A 25,353-nucleotide genomic window follows, 5' to 3' on the forward strand; every position below is an offset into this window, starting at 1 on the left:
CCCTTTATGAAGGTGGAGGAGTGAAGAGGTTGTGATCTGGGTGATAGGGCCCCTTTATGAAGGTGGAGGAGTGAAGAGGTTGTGATCTGGGTGATAGGGCCCCTTTATGAAGGTGGAGGAGTGAAGAGGTTGTGATCTGGGTGATAGGGCCCCTTTATGAAGGTGGAGGAGTGAATAGGTTGTGATCTGGGTTATAGGGCCCCTTTATGAAGGTGGAGGAGTGAAGAGGTTGTGATCTGGGTGATAGGGCCCCTTTATGAAGGTGGAGGAGTGAAGAGGTTGTGATCTGGGTGATAGGGCCCCTTTATGAAGGTGGAGGAGTGAAGAGGTTGTGATCTGGGTGATAGGGCCCCTTTATGAAGGTGGAGGAGTGAAGAGGTTGTGATCTGGGTGATAGGGCCCCTTTATGAAGGTGGGAGAGTGAAGAGGTTGTGATCTGGGTGATAGGGCCCCTTTATGAAGGTGGAGGAGTGAAGAGGTTGTGATCTGGGTTATAGGGCCCCTTTATGAAGGTGGGAGAGTGAAGAGGTTGTGATCTGGGTGATAGGGCCCCTTTATGAAGGTGGGAGAGTGAAGAGGTTGTGATCTGGGTGATAGGGCCCCTTTATGAAGGTGGAGGAGTGAAGAGGTTGTGATCTGGGTTATAGGGCCCCTTTATGAAGGTGGAGGAGTGAAGAGGTTGTGATCTGGGTGATAGGGCCCCTTTATGAAGGTGGAGGAGTGAAGAGGTTGTGATCTGGGTTATAGGGCCCCTTTATGAAGGTGGGAGAGTGAAGAGGTTGTGATCTGGGTGATAGGGCCCCTTTATGAAGGTGGAGGAGTGAAGAGGTTGTGATCTGGGTTATAGGGCCCCTTTATGAAGGTGGAGGAGTGAAGAGGTTGTGATCTGGGTGATAGGGCCCCTTTATGAAGGTGGAGGAGTGAAGAGGTTGTGATCTGGGTTATAGGGCCCCTTTATGAAGGTGGAGGAGTGAAGAGGTTGTGATCTGGGTGATAGGGCCCCTTTATGAAGGTGGAGGAGTGAAGAGGTTGTGATCTGGGTTATAGGGCCCCTTTATGAAGGTGGGAGAGTGAAGAGGTTGTGATCTGGGTGATAGGGCCCCTTTATGAAGGTGGAGGAGTGAAGAGGTTGTGATCTGGGTTATAGGGCCCCTTTATGAAGGTGGGAGAGTGAAGAGGTTGTGATCTGTGTGATAGGGCCCCTTTATGACATTGGCTGCCTTTTTGAAGCTGCATCCATCATAGATGTCTTCAACGGATGGGAGATCGGAATCTGTGATGAACTTGGGTACGTCTTCGTTCTTGAGCACTCGAATGGCCAAACTTGACTCTGATGCAACCAGTCAGTATACTTTCCAGAGTGCATTTGACGACATGCCAAATCTCCCGAGAAAGTAGAGGTGCTGGTATGCCTTTTTCATGTGCTGACTCCAGGTCAGGTCTGAGATGTGGACTCCCAGGAACTTCAAACCTCTTCCCATCAATGCAGACAGATGTGTGGTCCCTCGGGCCTACTTCCTAAAACCAACCATCAGCTTCTTGTTCTTGGTGATGTTGAGAGCAATATTGTTTTGACACCACCCAACCAGATTCTCGATCTCCATCATTTGACTGTTGTCACTTTGTTATTTGACCAAAAATGGTTGTCAACAGCTAATTTTGTAGATTGAGTTGGAGCTGAACTTGGCTACATAGTCATGGGTGTACGAGGAATAGAGAAGGGAACTAAGCACGCAGCCTTGGGGTGCTCTTGTCTTGATTATCATCATGGAGGTGGTGGGGTTGCCATTTGCACAGATTGGAGCCATCGGAATGGGGGAAGAAAATGAGGTTGCAGATGCAAGCTGATATAATAGAGGTTGCTTTGGGACTTTTGCAGTAAGAAGGCAGTACGTGTTTAAGTAATGATTGAAAGAAGCAGTGGAAAAGTTTTAAATATCTATTTTTCAACTGTGCTTACTTGTTTATCTAGCTACAGAATGGAAGATCCACCGGGCTTAGTAGAGCTTCAGAAAAATGAATGGGATCCTGTTGTTGAATGGATAGAAAACAGGTAATGTTTGATCCTGGGAACATCACTGTGTCAGTTGAACACTTTGTACATGTCATGATATCACTGTGCCCTGTATGTTGAGGGAAGGGCAGAGTATTTAAAAATTCTGCTCATTTGTGGTAGAAGCTTTAAAGGGGAGTAGTTCAACCCTATTAGCAAGTGTATGGCCATATGGTAAATGTAAATTTTAAAATTGCAGATGCTGAAAATGCAGAGTAAATATAAAAATTCTAGGAAAGGCTTGGCAGCACAAATGCAACTATGTGAAGGAAAACAGAGCTTGTAGATGCCAGGGTCAAGGACATTTCAGAGCGGTTACAGAACATCTTCAAGGGGGATAGGAACACTCAGAGGTTGTATACATTAGCATTGATGATAAATGTGGGGAAAAGGGATAAAATCCTGTGGGGTAAGTACAGGGTTAGGAAAGAGATGCAGAAATCAGGAGCTTGAAAGTAGCAATCTCTGCTAAAGAGGTTGTGAATAGGAAGATAGGCCAGATAGGCTGAGGAGCTAGTGCACGGGTTTACTGAGATCTCTTCTGGGGTGGAAGTGACCTGAACAAGGTGGGTGGGTTGCTCTTGAACTGCAAGAGAACCAATATACTGGCAGGAAGATTTGCTTCTGCTACTCAGGACTAGATTGGCAAGGGGGTGGACCCCAGAGCAGAGATGAGGCAGGTGACTGGGATATTATAGCCATTACACAAACATGGTTGAGAGAAGGGAATACTGCCATTGCCATGTCCAGGAGCTTTGGGTGTGATGGACCAGGAGGTGTGAGAAGGACTCTTTTGTTGATGCAAAATGTAATGCCAGAGATTAGAGAGGGTATTCTTGGAAGATTTTCAAGTGAAACTATATGAGTAGAATTTGACAACAAGAAGGGAATGATCACTTTAGGGCTGTTAGTGGCTCCCCCAGTAGGCAACTGGAATTGGAGGAGATATATCAGGAGATTGTAGACAGCTGTAAGAATGCTAGGGCAGTGTTACTGAGAGATTTTAACTTCCCTAATATTGACTAGGTCACCCAGATCCAATTTAAATGTGTTCCTAAAACCTGAAATCAGTATATTGAGGGCCCCTTCATAGGAAATGTGATAAGGCTAGTGACTGAAGTGACAGTGGGGTAGCACTTTAGGATCGTAAATAGTTATGTTCACAAAGTTAAAATCCAAAACTAGGGAAAGGATGATTTTGAGGCACTAGGTGGAAACTTGCAGAGATTGACTGGGTGATCATGCTTGCAAGAAAGGGGACGGCTGGAAAATGGGACACTTAAAAATTAGATAGCGAGAGTTCAGGCACAGCATGTTTCTGCAAGGGTGAAGAACAAGGCTGGCAGTTTTAGAGAACCCTGGTTGACAAAGGATATTGAGACTTGGTCAGGAAGCAGGAGGAGGTTTACATCAAATTTAAGCTACTTGGATGAAACAAATCCTTTAGTGAGAATGAGGTGTAGGAACACATGCGGGATATCATAAGGGCGAAAAGAGGATATGGGGTGGAGCATATGGGAAAATCCAATCAATTCTCCAGGAATATTAAGAGAGAAAGAGTGGATAAAGAGAATTGGCTGACAGCATTTCCGACTTGTGAAAAACTTCAGGTTATGGACAGTTGAGGGAGAGTGGGGTTGGCGCCCACGAGCTGCAGAAGCAGTGCAGTCGGGAATGTGTGAGATGTTCTCCTGATGTGATGTTTAAAACTAATTTACCATTTTCTTTCCCCAACAGATATAATGTTATAATTGGCTCCTCCACAAACATCTTGGGGCCAAACATTCCAAAGGAGTCCAAGGAGACTATCAAGCATCACCTCTCCTCATACAATTTTTGGGCACTAATAGGTATGTGATCAATTGAATCCTAGTCTCCACTGGATATTCTAAATTAAATGATGGAAATTAAAATAAGGATTCACTCTTTCAAAGTTCCTTTATTATCATGTACATAAATACACAAAATGCGTTTATCTTTGCACACAAAGAGACATCACTAGCCCAGATCCCCCTCCAAGAAGAGAAAGAACCAAAAGAGAGCCCTCTAATGTCTGTGGATCCCAACACGTCCTCTGATGCTGCCACTTCCTGCCCTGTAGTCTAACCCTAACTCTGTCCGATACAGCGGTGAAGCTGGCCCAGTATGGCTCAAGACATCAAAGTCCCCCTCCTTCGGCCTGTGACCCAAGGCCCTTGGGAGCCCTGCTCCCATTGGCACCCTCATAGACCCCTGTTCCAATACAGTTCCCATGAGTTGGTGTCCAGTAGCCCACTTGGTATGAGGCCTTAGGCTTTGAGCCCTTGCCAGTCTACTGGTGTGGTCTGCTACCCTGTAGGGTCTTCTCCCAGATTTCTCCTTCTCCACACGAGGGTCTCCTCCACCCTGGCAGTCCTCTGATTTCCCCCAGAGCTTGCCCCTGTTCTCTGCACCGCTTTCAAGATTAGATCTCTGTGGATCTTTGAAGAAAAAAAATATTGCAGGCCTCTTCTGCAAGTGATTTAATCCTGTATGGGGTCACCAGGCAAGACAGCTGGATATTAGGACCCTGCGGAGGAGCACCTGGGTTCCTGTCGTGATCACTTCAGTGGCAGTACTGCTGTTATGGGCATGTGTGCATTTTTCCCATTCTTGCACATCCAGCATTTTAACCATTTGGCAGCAACTTCAGTTAACCTGGACCTAAACTCCAGAATTCCTGCCCAGACTCCTCCAAATCTCCATCTTTTGCCTTCCTTTAAGGCATTTGTTTCTGAATAATTATTCATCTGATTTCTCATTATGTGGCTCAATGTCAAGTTTTCGAAGGTAATACTTTGGAGAATGTCCTGTGGGACTTTTTGCTACATTTAAGGTGTGGTGTACCTTTGCATTGCAATTCCATGATATCTTGAATTGCCTAGCTTAGAGGAGAGACGATAGGCAGTCAGGAAGAGGAAATGTTATTTATGATAAGCTAAACAAAACCTTGTTATTCATCCCACCTACCTTTCATATTTTTTGATAGCTTGTTTGTTCTGATGTAACCACCAAGAAATTTTGATGCACTCTCGTGCACCATTGACCCTTTTGGCATTGATATAGTGGTGCTTGGTGTTCCATCTGGTTCCAAAATTTGTTCAGAAACAAAGGTCTGAACACCCTTTCTACAATAGCTGAGGGATCAGGAGATAGTCTATTGTTGGATGGTTGTTGGAGAGAATTGAAAAAACCAGCAAGTGTTTGGATGGGTGGTCTTTGGCGTGGGGGATGTTGGGAGATCATTGGTGGTGATGGAAATGAAAGGATGGCAGAATAGAAGGTCATGGTCAAATAACTGGGAGGTTGTGTGAGCAAGGGAAGGCAAGGACTTCAAGAAATATCTGGTTCACTCCAGGGATTAGGGATTCAAAGCGGAAGGCAAGTTATTGGGCAAACATCCCAGTCGAGCATTGTGTTGGGAAGACCACGTGGACCCAGAAGCAGTCAGCAACAGATTTCAGGAAGACACCGTTTGACACTGAGACCTGAACTAGTCACTGGCATTTCTGACATGGAAAATGCATTGAGGGTGATTCATGCCAGGATGTTTTGTCAAATTTCTGGAGTGACCCCAAACGGCCAGGAAATGATCGTCAATTTTCACTCTTGAAGGTATCAGATGTCATTGCATTCAGACCAAAGGCAATCAGCAAAGCACAGATGGGTTATCTTCATGTTACTTCCTTGGAGAACAGTGGGGAAGAATGAATGAGTCTATCAGGCATGAACCCACCTTATCCAACTTTATACCAGTTATTAGCAGATGTTGTCCAATATGCCTTGCACTTTGTGGATACCTACATCCCATAGAATGAGGAAGCAGTCTACCTTAACTCCCCAGTGACTGATTCCATTTTAAATGATGGTGCTGTGTGGAGAAAAAGTAACTTGAACAAGTACATAACCAAGTACATAATATAGCTTCCATCTTGCTTGTAATTTAAAACTGTCTTTAAAATGTTATAACTCCTTGGTGAAATTATTGTTTTGATTGCTTTTGTTTTTTTTAGGTCTGGAGTATGTCATCAATCAGCTTAAATCTGTGGTTCTTTCGTTGAATCTAATTGATCGAAACCTCAGTGTGGAGAAGGCTGTGTTACTGTCTCGGCTAGAGGAACAATATCAGGTATAGACTTCATTGGTGATGGAGCATGTTACATGTTCTCAGAAGTGCACACTTCCATTTACTGAAGTAAGCACAGTGTTGAAGCTCTCGGCAGAGCAGGCAATCGATGGAGTGAGAAACAGGTCTGATGTTTCAGGTTAAAGACCTGTCATCAGACATGGAAAGGGAAGAAAAGGAGCATGTTTTGCGTGGCAGAGAAGTGGGTGAAATAGTAAACAATTGCAAATTGTTCCTGCAAGGAAAATGTAATGTTTGCTCCTGAAGTTGGACCTTGGACATTGTTGGAATAATAGAAGCGGCTGAAGACAGAAGGTTGGAGATAACCTCCAATTAGCAGATGGATAGGGTTGTAAAGAAAACTTTTGGCCTTCACAATCAATGAGTTGAGTACAGAAGTTGGAGTGCTGTGTGCAGTTTTGGTCGCCAACCTACAGGAAAGATGCATACAAGATTAAAAGGCTGCAGGAAAAATTTGCAGGAAGGATTTGAAGGGTTAAGTTACAGAGAAAGGTTAATAGGTTAGGACTTTATTCCTGGAGCAGGGCTTCCCAAACCTTTTAGCTTACGGAACCCTTTTGTGGAGCACTTAGAAATTGCAGAACCCCAATCATCAATTACAGTTTAAAAGACCTGGTATTGGTTGGCATCATGGGGAAGGGGGCATTCATGGGCTCTGCCCCCTTCAAATGAGTTATTGTGAACTCCCACCCACTGCAGCACTAGCATCTGGAGCTCCAGGACATGTTACTGCTTGAAAAGACACCAGTCCAAGACCAAGGTTTCCCCCTGCCCCCAACTCCAGGCCCTGCTTGCGGAGTTCAACAACTGGCCATTTCTCCCCACGGATGCAGTCTGATCTGCAGACTTCCTCCACCAATCCTTTGTCCGCCCAAGATTCCAGCATCGGCAGGCTTTTGTGGTTCTCAATAATTTCTTTGTTGTTTTTTCAGTTCCAGAATGGGTCAAGACAGCATCCACTCAACTCCTCGTCAAACCTAAACCAATGGTCACGAGGCTCTTGTGGCCACCTTTACTCACCTCTCATTCACTTTTTTTAATTTTCCAAATCAAGCGTTCAGCTCCTCAGGGAAGCCTCTCCCCTGACCTGTGTGCAGCTGGACCCCAGGGCAGGAGCGGGACCACCTACCTGTACTGGCGGACACTCCAGCATGGGCACCCCTGTTGCGCTCCCAAGTCACAGCGTTACTTGTTTTAAAGAGAAGCAAGGTGCTGGATCCAAGTTGTTGCCATTGCGTGAGTCACACCAATAAATAGGTTTCCCCTCTACCTACTTAGCTGCTCCCTCATCTTGCAGAAGGAGGTTAGTTCCAGTGGAACGGTTTGTATTGTCAGTCAATGAGCAATGGAGCACACCACACTAGTGGGGGGGAAAAATAGCTCAAGAACTCCTGCCAGGCTGATCACACATGGGAAGTGAGCTTCTGGACCTTAACCCTCCTCCAGTGAACCGGGAACCCGCGGCGAAAACCAGGCACCCACAGTAAATCCACGTTGTTCAGGGAGGGGATATTGTACATGCTATAAAGAAGAGTGGGCTTTTTTTAAATTAACACACCATCCACACTGCAAACCTTAGAGCAAGTAAGGAACGTGGTGGTAAAATGATTTGCAACCCTAACACTAGTCTCCCTTCTGGAGCGATGCGGCAACGTGAGTTGCATGGACAGGAAAACAGCAAGTGAACAGTACCCAGTGGCAACATGAGATGTGGGGATCCTTTGCCCACGTCCTCCTCCACAAATCACGGGAGCTTTTAACGTTTCAAAAAGACAGATTACATCATTGTTGGACAGGATAATCCATCAAGATAAATCGATCAAAAATGAACAACCAGTGTGGGATTACAAATAAAAGAGACCCCCCCTGATTTCCCTAGTGAAGCATTTTTTTTTAAATCGCACCACAGACCTCAATGTCTAACTTCTGAACAAAAAGCAAAGATCATTAACCTTTCCACTCTGGCAGAGGCTAATTGAACCTTAAAAGAGCAAGGACCGTGATGTCTGGGCTGGTCACTTCTTCACTCGGCACTCGGGGGGCCTGCATTTCCTGGGTTCACCGGCGGTCGTGCATTCAAAAAGTATTTGCGCCACCCTCACCACTGGACCCTTTGATTGTCAGGCAAGCCTGGGCACCAGTGGGGGGGGGGGTGGGTAAGATGCAAATGAGCAGCTGAGGTGAGCGTCAGCAGAGGGTCGCATATCTCCCCCTACTAGATCCATCATTTCTTCTGCAGAACCCAATTTGGGAAACACTGCTCTGGAGTATTGGAGAATGAGGGTAGATTTGATGGGGGTTTACAAAATTATGAAACATATAGATGGGGTAAATGCAAACAGATTTTCTCCATTAAGTTTGAGTGAGTCAAGAGTTAAGGATGAAAGATGATTTTTTTTTTATTTTTAAAAGGGGAACATTAAGGGACACTCCCAAGGGTTGTGAGAGTGAAATGAGCTGCTGGCTCATTTAGTGGATGCTGGTTCACTTAGCATTTAAGTGAAGATGGGATAGGTACCTGGATGGAAGGGGTATGGAGAACTACAGGTCAATGGGACAAGGCAGAATAAAAAAAATTGGCATGGGCTGAGGGGCCTGTTCTGTGTTGCCGTTTTCCCTCGTTCTAGCTGAGTAGCATACATGTACGTGACTAATAGCACCAAGGGAAGAAGTGGAGGAAAAAAAGATTAAGCATGAATTTTGGCTGATAACCTTCCAGGAAAAACTGAGTGAAGCCACTGTCTGGGTTTGTGCCTGATTTATTCAACTCCTTAGACAATAATCAACTTGGATAGCAGTCCAAAAGCTGGTCCACACTTTGAAACTGGGCATGTTTTCTTAAAAAAATTAGTTCATTTGTGTAGTTATTTCAGTTCAAAATCAACCAGTTAGTACGTGTACTTTGATACTAATACCTTTTTATCTCTGGTATATAGTGCTCAATTATAAGCATGGCGGTGATTATTTTTGTTTGTAGATTGAAGTTTGGGGAAATGTTGAATGGGCACACGACTATGATCTCTATGAACTACGATCGCGGACTGCGGCAGGAGCCCTGTTTGTCCATCTATGCACGGAGAGCTCCACTGTGAAACACAAGTTGCTGCAAGACTAAACTGACTCAGTTTATTTAATGCCTTCTTGTAACGGAGATTCTTTTCCTTTTTGGTTACATGAGTGTAATGTAAAAAATTTAAAATAAAGATGTTTTGTTCTGAAGTCTCTATTCATTGAACATTTTAAAAATCAGTATTTATTGAAAGCTAGACTCAGAATTCATTAATTTTAAACTTTAAAAATTAAAATCAAAAAGGGGAAGTGAGCAATGTGAATCTTAAAATCATTGGACAGAGATTGGTTTTCTTCTGCTGGTCTAATTCAGCAAAAGTCATAGCTTAAATCTCATATTAATAATTTAGGAAATGTCATTTCTCGTTAGTAACCAATGTGATCATTGATTTTTTTTACATTTCCTGTACCACATTTCCTATTTCACGGATGTTTAGTAATCCTTCAGTTCTGGTCCAAGTGCAATTCTATTGTGTTTATAATTGGGGCATTCACATCAGAAACACTCCGTTCAGTTTATGTCAATACCAGTGAGGCAGGCTATGTTGATGGTTTCCACCTGTACTTCATTTTGAAACTTCATTTTTACCTCTTTATAAATTTAACCCTGTGCAACCTATCATTTCAAAGACTTGACAACTGCACTTTAGAATTTTCATTTTACACTTCAACCCCAGCAACAAACCTGTAACTTTAGTATGAATCTAGAAATATTCACCAGGTCAAACAGAATGTGGGAGAGAAACAATATCTGATCAAACCAAGGAAATAATGCTGAATTAGTCACTTGGTCTCTAATTTTTGTTTTGGAATATTGTTTTCTGTTAATTCTACAACTGATGCCATCTGCTCTTTCAGATTGAAGTGTGGTGAGATTTTAATAAAGGACACCCATCCTGTTACAAAAAGTTTATATTAATATTTTTGAGGACTTGCTGTTTTTTTTGACATTACAACCAAGATTGTACTTGGTCTTTTATTGGCTAGGGGTGACATGAATGACAGTCTGCAGAAGAAGGTTGATCTTTGAAGTTGGTTTTACGGGGTCAGTGACAGGACATTTTCAAATATTAAGCACTTAAAAATTAAATGAATTCACATTGATTTAAACAACCGCATTGACAATGTCACATAAGGTCACTGGAGGAAAACAAAACTTTATAATTTGGCTGAAAGTTTATTTTCCACATACTGACATAAAACTTCATGTTACAAAATGGTTTAGGTTTCCTTTTAAACCAAATCTGAATGTCTATTCTAAAGTTTAAAAAATGAAAGGAAAATTCTCCAGCCAGGCTGCAAAGGTGGTTAAATGAAAAGCACCCAACCTGCATTTTTTAAAGTCCAATTAGCCAGAAGGTAGTTGGAAGAAAATCAATGTCATTAAGGATGTGTTAGATGATGATCTTTTCATCACCTACACAAAAGGAGATCTAAAAATGTTTATTTGCTGAAAGGTTTTAAAGGCCGTTAAAAGATTAGTCCCCAACCGCAGGAATTTCCAGCAAATAATCCATTCTAGTTTCAGCAATACTTGGAACTGCAATATCACATTGGTTACTAACGAGAAGTGACATTTCCTAAATTATTAATGTGACATTTAACCTATGACTTTTCCTGAATTAGACCAACAGAAGAAAACCAATCTCTGTACAATGATTTTAAGATTCACATTGCTCACTTCCCCTTCTTGATTTTAATTTTTAAAGGTTTTAAATTAATGAATTCTGAGTCTAGCTTTCAATAAACTTTGCATTATTGGGGGAAACTAGGGATTCTTAATCTTTCCACACAGGGCCTACAATCAAACTAATGGAAGGAGAGAGGCTATCAAGGTGTACAAATGTCACATTTAAAAGTTTCAATATTCCTTGTCAAATGCTATGAGGCAATGTTGAAAAGTTGAAAGAATGAAACTCACAGTATCACAATCTATGAAGTCACATCTGTTCCATCACTTTACTGTTCCTGAAGTTCAAGGAAATCGAGTTCTTCCCGCCAGTGATTTACGTAAATGTTAATTTCCAGAACTCGGTTACGATTGCGATCTACTTCATCCACATGAAGCTGCCAAAGAAAAAGTATGTTACTATCTTGCACATTCAAACAGCTGTTTATTACCCATTTGTTTCTGTAGGCTTAATCTTCCCATCAAATCTTGTCTCAAACTGAGAAGGTGCCCAGAGCCTCATTTGGCCAAGTGATCTGCAGTTTTTGACTTTCTAGCCCTGTGTTTTTTTTTTGCCTCTTCTAGGATTAGAGAAGAGAACTACATTGACCATCCTGAGACTTCAGAGGATTTCACCTTGTGTTACTCATCAATTTTGCATGTTCCACACACCACTCATGTTGCTATAAATTAGCAAAGACATAAATACATGTATTGATTTTTTCTCCTGCCTAACCTCAAAACACATTTATTGCTGCCTGTCCATCTAAACAGTTGCAGCACAGATTGGAAAGTACGTGGCCATTGGAAAAAGATTGAACACCAATTGTAAGCCTTTATTGTACAATGGCCATCTTCACTCGATGCAGGTAATGGATTTGGCACATTACAATGTATATACATTTACCTTATGATAACCTCTTCTCCATTCACCCACTTACTGAACATTACAGTTGACATTAAATTGAATTTTCCTTTCCTGGTCCTCAATTTTCAACCCCTGAAGCTACTGAACTTCAATAATGAGATGTCTTTCCCCACCACACACCCAACACATAGTTCAAGTGGAAAGACCATGCCAGTATGAGAGGTGCTGCAATTCAGTCTAATTGCATCCTCATCTAAGGATGGGCTCCTCTGCCATGGCTCTATGCCAGTGATCAGCAGAACAAGGGTTCTTATCCTCTTCCTGTCAACACCTGGAATGCTATCACAAATAGCCTCACAAATCTGCTGCTACTACATTGGCCAACCATGGTCAACTGCAGTAATCTTTTAAAAGGTTTTGTATTCATGTTCCACTGAATCTTATGCTTGGCCCTGAAAGTTCAGAGAGAGTGTTTCCAGTCAGATATCTGTATAGAAAGTTCAGAGAGAGGGTTTCCAGTCAGATGTCTGTAAAGAAGTTAAAGTGAGAATTGGGATGCAAAAAATCCACTGCACTATTGTAAAGAGTAGCAGAGCTCTATTTCTTAACCAATGTTGGCATCCTCTACATCAGCAAGACTAAATGCAGATTGGGTGTCTGCTTGGAAAAACATCTTCACTCAGTGGATCCAAGCTAGAACACCCATACAGACCTGTCTGTCCTCTATATCAACCATTGGCAGGGTGAGACTAAATGTAAACCAGGGATTCTTCCTGGTCAGGCTTAAACTCAACAGCATATGTTGAGTGTTTTTGGTTATCTAATTTTAGATAACCTCCACTGTTTTCATCTATTCTTTATATACTCTCTACATTTCTCTCTAACCTTTCCACCTTTCAATAGTTTCTCCCTCTACCTGACTCTCCACTACTACCATTATATGTCCAAACTCTATCACCCCTTAACCATTCCCCAGCATATTTCACCCCACCTCCTCTTTCCCTTTTTATCTTCCTACTTTAGTCTCGATAAAAGGTCCCAACCCGAAATATTGCCTGACCATTTCAACCTACAGATGCTACCTGATCTGCTGAGTTCCTCCCACCTCTCATTGTTTGTTGTTCATCCATCAGCAACATATTCCCACATGCATCCACAGGACATGAGAACTTTATTTGAGGGATCCAGAGATTGCAAAAGGTGCTCTACAAATGCAATTTCTCCAATATAATTTGCTGACGTCCTTGGATTTACCCCCATACTCAGTGACTGGGCTGTCCTTGTAATTACATCAGCCTTTAAAACACTGCTGGCTTCCCTTTGTTCTCCACAATGGAGGAATAATTTGAAGGGCTGTTCCTCCTCAATGCGTTCCAATCATCTGAATTGTATCCAAGAACATGAAGTTACAAAGCTAAAACATTTTGGCCAACCTTACCTTCTCGATTATATCCCTAAGCCAAGCATTTGTCTTTGTAACCATTTTGTCTTCTTGGTTGTCAATTTTTAGCAGATGTAAGTCATGTGATGCATTAACTGTATTAATAACAGTATCTTTATCAATAAAGAGCTGTAAAGAGAATCAAACAGAGAGCATATTTGGAAATTTCAACTAAATTTGCATTTATATTTCACTTTTAAACATCAAATTCCAACATGATTTACAATTGATTTTTTTTTAATTTGCAGAAAAAAATTAATGGTAACTGCAGTAGTGAAAAGGTCTTTTTCTGAAAATTGACATTTGCTATTTAGTTTTCCATTGGCTGAGGTGTCAGAGACTGTCTGGTTATAAAATGTGGACCAGTACAGGAGTGGTGTACTAGTTACGAGTAATCAATACTACATTGCATGTTAGTGGAGCTCATTCCAAGCCATGGGACATCATTAAAATCTTGTTAATGTTCTATGATATTGCTTATGGTGAAGAATTGTGTTTTATATCCCAAGTGTTAAAACATCTGAAGGAACTATGGGGCGTTTGCAAATTATTATTTAAAGAACTCTTCCCTTTATATATAATTGGTTGACAATGGAAGTTTTCTAACTGTAATAGAATTACTTTATGGACAAAATTGTGCAATTAGGACAAAATGGCACCTTAGTAATCTGGTGAACATTATGTTCGTGGTTAGTAAATTCAAGCAGAGGGTAAATAACCAATAAAGGGTTCATCTTGAAAAGTCAACCATTGATGATATTTGGTCAGTGAATTCTTGCAGCAGATTGTGTTTAGCTTCAGATTTCGGCATCTGCACTTTCCTGTGTCTCCCCAGTGGAATGCATTGTTTCCATATAACCATATGCAGCACAGAACAGGCCAGTTCGGCCCTACTAGTCCATGCCGGAACAAATCCCCACCCTCCTAGTCCCACTGAACAGCACCTGGTCCATACCCCTCCAATCCTCTCCCCTCCATGTAATTATCCAGTCTTAAATGTAAATAACATTCCTGCTTCAACCACCTCCACCGAAAGCTTATTCCACATCCCAACCACCCTTTGCATGAAGAAATTTCCCATGTTCCCCTTATAATTTTCCCCTTTCAATCTCAAACCATGGCCTCTGGTTTGAATATCCCCCACTTTTAATTGAAAAAGCCTATCCACGTTGACTCTCTCTGTCCTTTTTAAAATCTTGAACACCTCCATCAAATCCCCCCTCAATCTTCTACGCTCCAGAGAAAAAAAAGCCCCAGGCTGCTCAACCTTTCTCTGTAACTCAAACCCCGACATTCTGTCAACATTCTCATGAACCTTCTCTGTACTCTCTCTATTTTGTTTATATCCTTCCTATAATTTGGTGACCAAAACTGCACACAGTATTCCAAATTTGGCCTCACCAATGCTTTGTACAATTTCATAACATCCCAACTCTTGAACTCAATACTCCGATTTATGAAGGCCAACATTCCAAATGCTTTCTTCACCACTCTATCTACCTGAGTATCAACTTTGGGGGTACTATTTACCATAACTCCTAAATCCCTTTGTTGCTCTGCACTCCTCAGTTGTCTACCATTCAATGTATATGACCTATTTAGATTTGCCTTTCCAAAATGCAACACTTCACACTTATCCGTATTAAATTCCATCAGCCATTTCTCAGCCCACTCCTCTAGCTTTCCTACATCTCTTTTTAAGCTTCCTCACTGTCCACAATACCACCAATCTTTGTATCATCTGCAAACTTACTTATCCAATTCACCACCCCTTCTTCCAGATCGTTAATATATATAACAAACAATACAAGGACTGCTTAAAGAAATCTCTTGGTTCCTGCCACATTGACCACCGCCAGTGGGCTGATATCGCCTCAAACCGTGCATCTTGGCGCCTCACAGTTCGGCGGGCAGCAACCTCCTTTGAAGAAGACCGCAGAGCCCACCTCACTGACAAAAGACAAAGGAGGAAAAACCCAACACCCAACCCCAACCAACCAATTTTCCCTTGCAACCGCTGCAACTGTGCCTGCCTGTCCCACATCAGACTTGTCAGTCACCAACGAGCCTGCAGCAGACGTGGACATACCCCTCCATAAATCTTCGTCCGCGAAGCCAAGCCAAAGAAGAAAAAAAAGTGGACCTAGGACCAATCCCTGAGGAACTCCACTAGTCACCGGCCTCCAATTTGACAAACAATTTTCTACCACTACTCTCTGACACCTCCCATCCAACCATTGCTTAATCCTTTTCACTACTTCCTTATTTATACCTAATGCCTCCACCTTTTTTCCTAACCTCCTGTGGGGAACTTTGTCAAAAGCTTTACTAAAGTCTAAATAGACAACATCCACAGCCTTCCCTTCATCAATCTTTTTTGTAACCCCCCCTCGAAAAACTCTATAAGGTTGGTTAAGCATGATCTACCCCTGACAACCTATCAATCCCTGTTCATCCAAATATTTGTAAATGCCATCCCTCAGAACACTTTCCATCAACTTACTCGCCACAGACGTCAGACTCACAGGTCTATAATTTCCAGGCTTACATTTGGACTCTTTCTTAAACAGCCGAACAACATGAGCCACCCTCCAATTCTCTGGCACTACCCCCGTGACCAGTGACATCCTAAATATCTCTGTTAATGGCCCCACTATCTGTACTCTAGCCTCCCTGAGTGTCCTTGGGAATAGCTTGTCTGGACCCGGAGATTCGTCCACCTTTATCTTTTTTAACATTGCCATCACGACCTCCTCGGTTATCCTTAAATGATTCATGACCTCCCCACTATTTTTCTTTACTTCAACTGGTACAATATTTTTTTCCCTAGTGAATACCGAGGAAAAGAAATCATTTAAAATTTCCCCCTTCTCCTCTGACTTCTCACTCAGCCTACCCTCCCTATCTACAAGGGGTCCAATTTTATCCCTCACTAATCTTTTACTTTTAATGTACCTATAGAAACCCTTTGGATTTTTTCTTACTCTGCCTGCCAAAGCCTCTTCGTGCCTCTTTTTGGCCTTTCTAATTTCTTTCTTAAGATTTTTTCTACACTCCTTTAGACCTCTTTTAATTTCTCAGCACCCTGCTGTTTATACCTCTTGTACACCTCCCTCTTTTTCCTAACCAAATTTCTAATATTCCTCGAAAACCAAGGCTCCCTATGACTTCCAGCCTTTTCTTTGATCCTCACTGGGACATATCTACTCTGTACTCTCAAAATTTCTTCTTTGAATATTCTCCATTTTTCATTTACATCCTTTCCTGAAAAAAATCATGTCTCACTCAATACTCCCCAAATCCATTCTTATTCCTTCAAAATTTGCTTTTCTCCAACCCAGAACCTCAACTTTAGGCCCTTCTTTGCTCTTCCCTAAAACTACCCTAAAACTAATAGAGTTGTGATCATTAGACCCAATTTGTTCTCCAACATTAACCTCAGACACCTGACCTATCTCGTTCCCTAACAGGAGATCCAGTATTACACCGTCCAAAGTTCATTTCAGTGTCTCATAAACGTGTACTTCTTGCACTTTATCTTGTCATTAAGCACAATTCTTTACGATGAGCAACATAACAAGAGCTCATGGAGCACAAGGTTTTATTCACCATCTACAAATAACATAGGCTCTCCATGTGAATGGTAATTGGTTTGTGCACATAAGTACCAGTGACCAACCTGCCACTCTTATTAGCCAACATTTTATACCCACTACCCTTCCATCCTCACTCATTAAATGGTATTTAAAATGGTCACCCACTCTTTATCCTTTGTTAACCTTCAGAAAGGTCAAGATTATGGCTAATAGTTGGAATTGCAATCCTGTGATGCAGCTCATTGGGAGGGAGCAAGTAGTCAGGAGGGGCCTTGGTGGTGAGAAAGGAGCTTACATATGGTGGACTAAGGTAGATACACTGTGTACATACAACAGTGCAGAAATAGAGCAATATTCACATCTAGGTGATTTGCTGGAGCACGGCGAGGCTGGAGTAGAGATCCCAAAAGATTACAAAGCCCAGGCCATTCTCCACTGGTCCAAAACAGCTCCACTTGAGACATTCCCCATTCTTTTCCATCTCACCCAATTAGCAAATACTTCTGTTTCTCTCTATGGCTTATTTAAATATACTGGCAGAGCATCAAAACTATTTGCCTCAACTACAAATGATAAAAGTTTAGATACTTTCAGTTTTCTGTTGACAAGCTCCTCTTGGCTTCCCTGCAGAATAATTTAATATTGCTGGAATCAATAACAATCCCTCCTACCCTGTGCTCATGTTGAGCATAAAGAACTCATCAATCCCATTTTTTTTTTAAATTCTCCACATTCTCATCAATCCCCTTCCCTGACCCCATCCAGATTGTACCACTCACCTACGCACTAGGGGTAACATACAGTTGCCTATTAGCCACCAATTTATGGACTCGGGTTAGACTAATGCCATGGAAGGAAAGTGGGCAAAAGGGTGGGTTCAAAAATTCCTGAAGTAGCACATCAGTACAAACCCACTGATATGTTCCAATGATCAAGGGAGTAGAAGAGAAAATACATTTTATGAAAAATATTTTGTACCAAAAGCTGTACAGGGTGGAACTTTTGCTCTCTTGGGGGCTAAAGTTAAAGTGCTCTTACAGCTCGGAGTTCTTCCGGCATTTCCTCATCCCCTTCACTCTTTCCCATTTTATCATAACTGCTCATAGCCATTTCTAACATGTTCTCATGGTTGCGGTTCTCCATGTCACGGCACTGGCTTATTGTAGATTATGTTAAAGTTTTAACAACAGACATTACTATTTAATTCAGATTTTAGATTGCTTTTCTAAAGCAAGTGATTTTTACTGCTGTGTTTTGGGGAAAGTGGAGTTAAACAAGAAAATCTGCAGATGCTGAGGTCAAATACAAAACACAAATGTACAGGAGAAACTCAGCAGGTCACAGCATCCTTGGGAAGTAAAGGGTGGCCAACATTTCAGTCCTAAGCCCTTTGCCAGGAATTTGACAAAGGGCTCAGGTCTGAAACATTGGTTGCCTTTCACTTCCTCTGCTGCTACGTGACCTGCTTAGTTACTCCAGTACATTTGGGTACTGCTCAAGTGGCTAGTTTTCACAAGTAAGTGAAAATGCCACCTTGCCATTGATCACACAAGGTAGAATATATCCAACTTGACCTTAACACCCATGGTCCAGAAAATGCCAACCACAATCTCAAATGTTGTGACTAATTCCACATAGACCAAAAAAAAAATAAACAACTTCCTGATGAAGACCATTTCCTACTAAATATTGGCAGTGGTTCTATTGTAATTGCTCCACACATCTGGACTTTTGTCCAAAGGGTTATGAGCTTGAAAACCCAAATATCTAGGTTTAATTATTTTCCTGTGTTATCAGGAAAATGGGCTTCTCATTGTTAAAAGGCGATGTCCCTGTACTTTTCTCTGTATCCTGAACTTTGTCTTTGTAACCCTGCAACCTGCACGTTTTATTATTGCATAATCTGCTGTACTTAGGAATGGATTAACTTGCCTGGGTATTAAAGCCTTTGATCACTAGCTTCGTGTCTGCTTGTGGTTATTGATTGCACTACAATTTAATATCCTGAAATGTCAGGTGCGTCTCTACATGCTGCTGGCCTGGATCAAAGACTGGTACAGAGGGAGGAGACTCGGGCTATCGGCCTTTATTGGGAACCTACAGGGAGGAGTTACAGGGTCAGAGGTGGGCCAGCCTGTACAGTTGAGTGAGGTCTCACCTGCACTACCATGTTCCACCACATTCACCCCTTCCTTTTTAGATAAAGTACAGAGGGGTGAAGCAGGACAGTTTTCAAAGTTACTGGTCCTGCCGTCTTTAATAGTTCACAGATTCAGCTAGTCCGGTGGCTTTATCCGCATGGTGGAACATGGAGTCATTGCCTCCGACTCCGACCCCGAGCACATGAATCCCCTCTGGAACTCCCACTGCCCTAAAACATCAAGGCCTTAAAAAGGTGCCTGGGGTTTTTCTCTCATTATGCCCAATAGATCCCCAATTACACAGACAAGGCCCACCCACTGGTAAAAACCACCACGTTTCCCCTGTAAGGACTTCAAGGGCATTAAGGATGAGGTTATCAGGGTGGCAATGCATGCCATTATTGAATCCATCCATTTCCAAGTGGAGAGCAATGCCTCCAATTTTACCCTGGATGACATGCTGAACCAAGCAGGCAGGCCCATGGCATTCTTCTCCCAGTCCCTCCAGGGCCCTGAACTCAGGCACTTGGATATTAAGAAGGAGGCACCAGCTATAGTGGAGGCTGTGCGCCACTGGAGGCACTATCTGGCCAGCTGACCGTTCACCCTGCTGCTGGACCAGAGAGTCATCCCATTTATGTTTAACAACAGCTGGGGAAATTAAAAATGACAAGATCATGAGGTAGAAAATTGAACTGTACACCTACAATTATGAGATCTTGTACCAGCCTGGTAAGCTCAATGAGCCACCTGATGCCCTGTTCTGGGGAACCTGCACCAGGGCACAGGTAGATAGCCTTCTCCACGATAGCCTTTGCCACCCCAGGATTACCCCAGGATTACCAGGCTCTACCACTGTGGGTACCCACAACCTCCCCATTCGGTGGAAATCAGGGAGCTGTAACTACTCAGTGTGCGTGGAGTGCAAGCCACACTTCTACCAGCCAGAGAAAGCTCAGCTGATCAAGGCCACTCGCCCCTTTGAATGTCTCAGTATGAAATTCAAAGGCTCCCTTCCTTCCACGAATCAGAATGAGTACTTCCTGAATATCATTGATGAGTATTCACATTTCCCATTCGCTGGATATGACCATGCCCACGGTTATTGAAGCCCACTTTACCTTGTTCGAATACCCCAGTTACAATCACAGTGACTGGGGTGGGGGGTCCTCATTCATGAGTGAGGAGTTGCACCAATATTTACTATCCAAAGTATAGCCACAAACAGAACCACCAGCTACAACCCCCATGGGAATGGGCAGCGGGAAAGGGAGAACAGCATGATGTCTCCCAGTGGCAAGAGTCCTCCCGGAGGCGTTACGTGCCACCAGGTCCCAACCACATGAGAAACTGTTCTCCTTCCCTAGGAAGTCAGCGTCAGGAACCATGTTACCGGTCTGGCTGATGACCCCAGGGCTACTGCTTCTCTGCAGACGTGTAATGACTCACAAGACGGACCCACTGGTTGAGAAAGTGCACCTCCTGCATGTAAGCCCCCACCGCGTCCACATACAGAACCTGGACAGGTGAGAAGACACTATGTCCGTTCGGGACCTGGCTCAAACGGGGGACCTGGCTCAAACGGGGGACCTGGCTCAAACGGGGGACCTGGCTCAAACGGGGGACCTGGCTCAAACGGGGGACCTGGCTCAAACGGGGGACCTGGCTCAAACGGGGGACCTGGCAGGGAAATTTACATCAGTGACCGGCTAGTCCCTTCTACCATCCAGAAGAATGTCCACTTCAGCCTCCCCCCGGCCTCCACCCCCCCACCGCCCCTCCGGCCCCCACCCCCACTACCCCTCCGGCCCCCACCCCCACTACCCCTCCGGCCCCCACCCCCACTACCCCTCCGGCCCCCACCCCCACTACCCCTCCAGCCTCCACCCCCACCCCCACTACCCCACCACCCTTACAACCACAAAAAGAACCACCAACACCTCCAGACCAACACAGTTCAGTCCCCAAACATTCAGTCCATCATACAGGTCACCGTCCTGCAGGAGCAAACGATGCAACCGGTATTGCGGCGATCACAGCGGCGGATAAAGCCACTGAATTGGCTGAATCTAAGAACTATTAAAGACTGTAAACTATTAGACTGCACAACTGGTAATGATGGACTCTGTCCTGCTTCACCCCTTGGAAGGGGTGAATGTGGTGGAACACAGAAGTGCAGGTGAGACCTCACTCGACTGTACAGGCTAGTCCACCTCTGACCCTGTAACTCTTCCCTGTAGGTTCCCAATAAAGGCTGATAGCCCTATACCAACCTTGGATCCAGGCCAGCAGCATGCAGAGACGAGCCTGATGTTTCAGGATATTAAAACCTTTGATCTCTAGCTTGTATGGTTATTGATCATGCTACAGGATCATTTACATAAAGAGTTCCCCGAGGTAAATAAATGGAATGGATGCAGCCCATGATATGTGGCTTGCACTTAGTTTTCCATGGGATCTATCAGCTTCTCCCATTCCCCCATGTTAAGGTACTGAGAACAAAGCATTTACAGTAAAGGATATAGAGCTTGTACATTTTCAATGTAGGTTGAAACAATTTCTGAAATATTGCGTTCAAATTCTCTGGTTGTTTCCTGCAAGATCCAAAAAAAAGCAACATGAACAAATAACGTAAAATAACCAGCATCTGACGTTCCTCTCCAGAAAGTGCTGACTGGTGCATATTCTCACTGCATTGAAATCAGTTCCCAATCTTCTGTTCCATTTCCATCTGCTTTTGGGCTACAATACAGTGGAACACCTTCACTTTTTACAGCCCATTCTCCCTCTAAGAATATCCAGCATCAACCTAATTGTTAGCTTCTAACATAGTCCTGTGTTAGGATTTTGGACACTGCTGCCTTACTCTTTCATAATAAAGCACACACACACACAAAGCAAAACACAACCTAAAATGTATTAGGAGTTGTAGGTCAATTGGGTGTAATTGGGCAGCATGGGCTAGTGGACCAAAAGGGCCTGTTACTGTGCTGTATATCTAAAATAACAGCTGCTGGAGGAACTCAATGGGTTGAGAAGCATCAATAGAGGTCCAGCACTGATATTGTTCAGCCCACCAAGTTCCCCCAGCAGGTTGTTTTTGGTCCAGATTCCAACATTGCAATCTTCTGTGACACAGGAAAGAAAACCTGCAAATACAATGTAAATGTCAAAGCTGAATCTAAAACTGAAATATAAGGAACTGGTGCTCCATGACTAGGAAAGCATTTTGTGATTTTCCCCATGTGTGGAATTTCCTGCCCAATTTTGGATGGCAAATCTTTGAAGCTATGAAAATGCCATATTTTGATATTTGTAGAACAGATCCATCTACCTTTAACCAAGCATGTGGTTACCAGTTGAATAGTGGCTCAGCCAAGGTTGAGATAACAGTGAAGACATCTGGTAAGATGTAAGAGACAATATATTGGCATGGATAGAAAATTAACTGGCAAATTGGAAACAATGGACTGTTCAGTAGATGGCCATATATAATGAGTGATGTGTCACAGAGATCTCAACCATTTCAGACCATAAGACATAGGAGCAGAAACAGGCTATTCCACCTAATGAGTCTGGCCCACCATTTAGTCATGAGCTGATCCATTTCCTCACAGCCCTACTGCCTGCCCCTGCCCCATCACTTTGATGCCTGGCTATTAATCAAGAATCTATCAATCTCTGCCTTAAATACATCCAATGATCTGGCCTCCACAACTGCCTGTGGCAACAAATTCCACTCTCTGACTGAAGAAATTTCTATGCATCTCTATTCTAAGCAGACACCCTTCAATTTTGAAGTTGTGTTCTCTTGTCCCTGACTCTTCTACCATGAGAAACAACCTTTCTACATCTACTCTGCCAAGCCTTTCAACATTTGAAAGGTTTCAATGAGACCCCACCCCCCCCCCCAATCCCATCTTCATTCTCCTTAATTCCAATGAGAACAGACCAAGAGCTATGCTCCTCGTATAATAACCCTGGAATTAACCTTCTGAACCTCCTCTGAACCCTCTCCAACATCAGTCAGTACATCCTTTCTTACTACTGCTCACAATACTCCAAGTGAGGTCTCACCAGGGCCTTAAAGGCTCGACATCACATCTCTGTTCTTATATTCTATTCCTCTTGAAATGAATGCCAGCATTGCATTTGCCTTCTTCACCACCGACTCAACCTGCAGGTTTACTTTCAGGCTAACCTGCACTAGGACTCCCAGGTTCCTTTGCATCTGGGCATTTTCAATTTTCTCCCCATTTAAAAAAGTCTTCCCATTAATTTTTTCTACTGACCGTGCACATTCTGACCTTATGTTTCATTTGCCACTTCTCTGCCCTTTCTCCTAATCTGTCTAAATCCTTCTGCAGCCTCCATTTCTTCTACACTACTTGCCCCACCACCTATCTTCGTATCATCTGCAAACTTGGCCACAAAACTATTCATTCCATAATGAACATCATTAATATACAACACCGACCCTATAGAATACCACTAGCAACTGGCAGCCAACCCTGTCTTCCATCTCTCTGGTTCTTGCCAATCAGCCAGTGTTCTACCCATGATGGAAGTTTCCTTTTATACCATGGGATCTTAATTTGTTAAGTAGCATCATGTGCAGCACCTTGTCAAATGCCTTCTGAAAAATCAAAATACACATCTCCCTTATTTAGCCTGCTGCAACTTCAAAGAATTTTAATAGGTTGTCAAGCAAGACTTAAGGAAACCATGCTGGCATTGGCCTATCCGGTTATGCGCCTTCAAATACCCCATAACCTCATCCTTGACAATGGTCTCCAACATCTTCCCAGTCACTTCTTCTTTGGCTTGGCTTCGCGGACGAAGATTTATGGAGGGGGTAAAAAGTCCACGTCAGCTGCAGGCTCGTTTGTGGCTGACCAGTCCGATGCGGGACAGGCAGACACGATTGCAGCGGTTGCAAGGGAAAATTGGTTGGTTGGGGTTGGGTGTTGGGTTTTTCCTCCTTTGCCTTTTGTCAGTGAGGTGGGCTCTGCGGTCTTCTTCAAAGGAGGCTGCTGCCCGCCAAACTGTGAGGCGCCAAGATGCACGGTTTGAGGCGTTATCAGCCCACTGGCGGTGGTCAATGTGGCAGGCACCAAGAGATTTCTTTAGGCAGTCCTTGTACCTTTTCTTTGGTGCACCTCTGTCACGGTGGCCAGTGGAGAGCTCGCCATATAATACGATCTTGGGAAGGCGATGGTCCTCCATTCTGGAGACGTGACCCATCCAGCGCAGCTGGATCTTCAGCAGCGTGGACTCGATGCTGTCGACCTCTGCCATCTCGAGTACCTCGACGTTAGGGGTGTGAGCGCTCCAATGGATGTTGAGGATGGAGCGGAGACAACGCTGGTGGAAGCGTTCTAGGAGCCGTAGGTGGTGCCGGTAGAGGACCCATGATTCGGAGCCGAACAGGAGTGTGGGTATGACAACGGCTCTGTATACGCTTATCTTTGTGAGGTTTTTCAGTTGGTTGTTTTTCCAGACTCTTTTGTGTAGTCTTCCAAAGGCGCTATTTGCCTTGGCGAGTCTGTTGTCTATCTCATTGTCGATCCTTGCATCTGATGAAATGGTGCAGCCGAGATAGGTAAACTGGTTGACCGTTTTGAGTTTTGTGTGCCCGATGGAGATGTGGGGGGGCTGGTAGTCATGGTGGGGAGCTGGCTGATGGAGGACCTCAGTTTTCTTCAGGCTGACTTCCAGGCCAAACATTTTGGCAGTTTCCGCAAAGCAGGACGTCAAGCGCTGAAGAGCTGGCTCTGAATGGGCAACTAAAGCGGCATCATCTGCAAAGAGTAGTTCACGGACAAGTTTCTCTTGTGTCTTGGTGTGAGCTTGCAGGCGCCTCAGATTGAAGAGACTGCCATCCGTGCGGTACCGGATGTAAACAGCGTCTTCATTGTTGGGGTCTTTCATGGCTTGGTTCAGCATCATGCTGAAGAAGATTGAAAAGAGGGTTGGTGCGAGAACACAGCCTTGCTTCACGCCATTGTTAATGGAGAAGGGTTCAGAGAGCTCATTGCTGTATCTGACCCGACCTTGTTGGGTCAGATACTTTCTGCTGCTTGAACAGAGAGGTGACATTTGCGATTTTCAAGTCCTCTGGGACCATACCAGAATCTCTTGATTCTTGAAATATCATTTCCAATGTCTCCACAATCTCTTCCAGAACCAAGGGTGCGATCCATCTGGTCCAGGACCAGTTATACCCTTTCCAGTTCATTTCACTGACTTGAATGACAATTGGTTTGATTGAAACAAAAGATAGTGAAGAGTCATGATGATGAATGTGGGAAGGATGTTTCATCCGTGGGAGTATCTAGAATGGGATCTCTG

General features: G+C 43.6%; 2 protein-coding genes across 7 annotated transcripts in view; one reads left to right on the forward strand and one right to left on the reverse strand.

Annotated features, from left to right (window-relative positions):
• The window catches only part of atpaf2 (ATP synthase mitochondrial F1 complex assembly factor 2), a 33,608-nt gene extending 24,171 nt beyond the window's left edge, over nucleotides 1-9,437 (forward strand). For both annotated transcript variants that reach the window (XM_069928282.1, XM_069928283.1), the window contains exons 5-8: nucleotides 1,973-2,053; nucleotides 3,791-3,903; nucleotides 6,085-6,200; nucleotides 9,196-9,437. In XM_069928282.1, coding sequence (XP_069784383.1) covers nucleotides 1,973-2,053; nucleotides 3,791-3,903; nucleotides 6,085-6,200; nucleotides 9,196-9,333 — 448 coding nt within the window. In that variant the 3' untranslated portion in view covers nucleotides 9,334-9,437. The remainder of the gene's footprint in view (nucleotides 1-1,972; nucleotides 2,054-3,790; nucleotides 3,904-6,084; nucleotides 6,201-9,195) is intronic.
• Nucleotides 9,438-11,222: 1,785 nt separating this feature from the next.
• drc3 (dynein regulatory complex subunit 3) overlaps nucleotides 11,223-25,353 on the reverse strand; it is a 74,761-nt gene continuing 60,630 nt past the window's right edge. For 3 of the 5 annotated variants that reach the window (XM_069928275.1, XM_069928278.1, XM_069928276.1), the window contains exons 10-13: nucleotides 21,525-21,596; nucleotides 17,900-18,022; nucleotides 13,263-13,394; nucleotides 11,223-11,354 (exon numbers count right to left, since the gene is read on the reverse strand). In XM_069928275.1, the coding sequence (XP_069784376.1) occupies nucleotides 11,247-11,354; nucleotides 13,263-13,394; nucleotides 17,900-18,022; nucleotides 21,525-21,596 (435 nt within the window). In that variant the 3' untranslated portion in view covers nucleotides 11,223-11,246. The remainder of the gene's footprint in view (nucleotides 11,355-13,262; nucleotides 13,395-17,899; nucleotides 18,023-21,524; nucleotides 21,597-25,353) is intronic. The other 2 variants (XM_069928279.1, XM_069928280.1) reach the window with 2 other exon arrangements.

The sequence above is a fragment of the Narcine bancroftii genome, chromosome 3 (assembly GCF_036971445.1).
Source record: "Narcine bancroftii isolate sNarBan1 chromosome 3, sNarBan1.hap1, whole genome shotgun sequence".
Lineage (NCBI taxonomy): Eukaryota > Metazoa > Chordata > Chondrichthyes > Torpediniformes > Narcinidae > Narcine > Narcine bancroftii.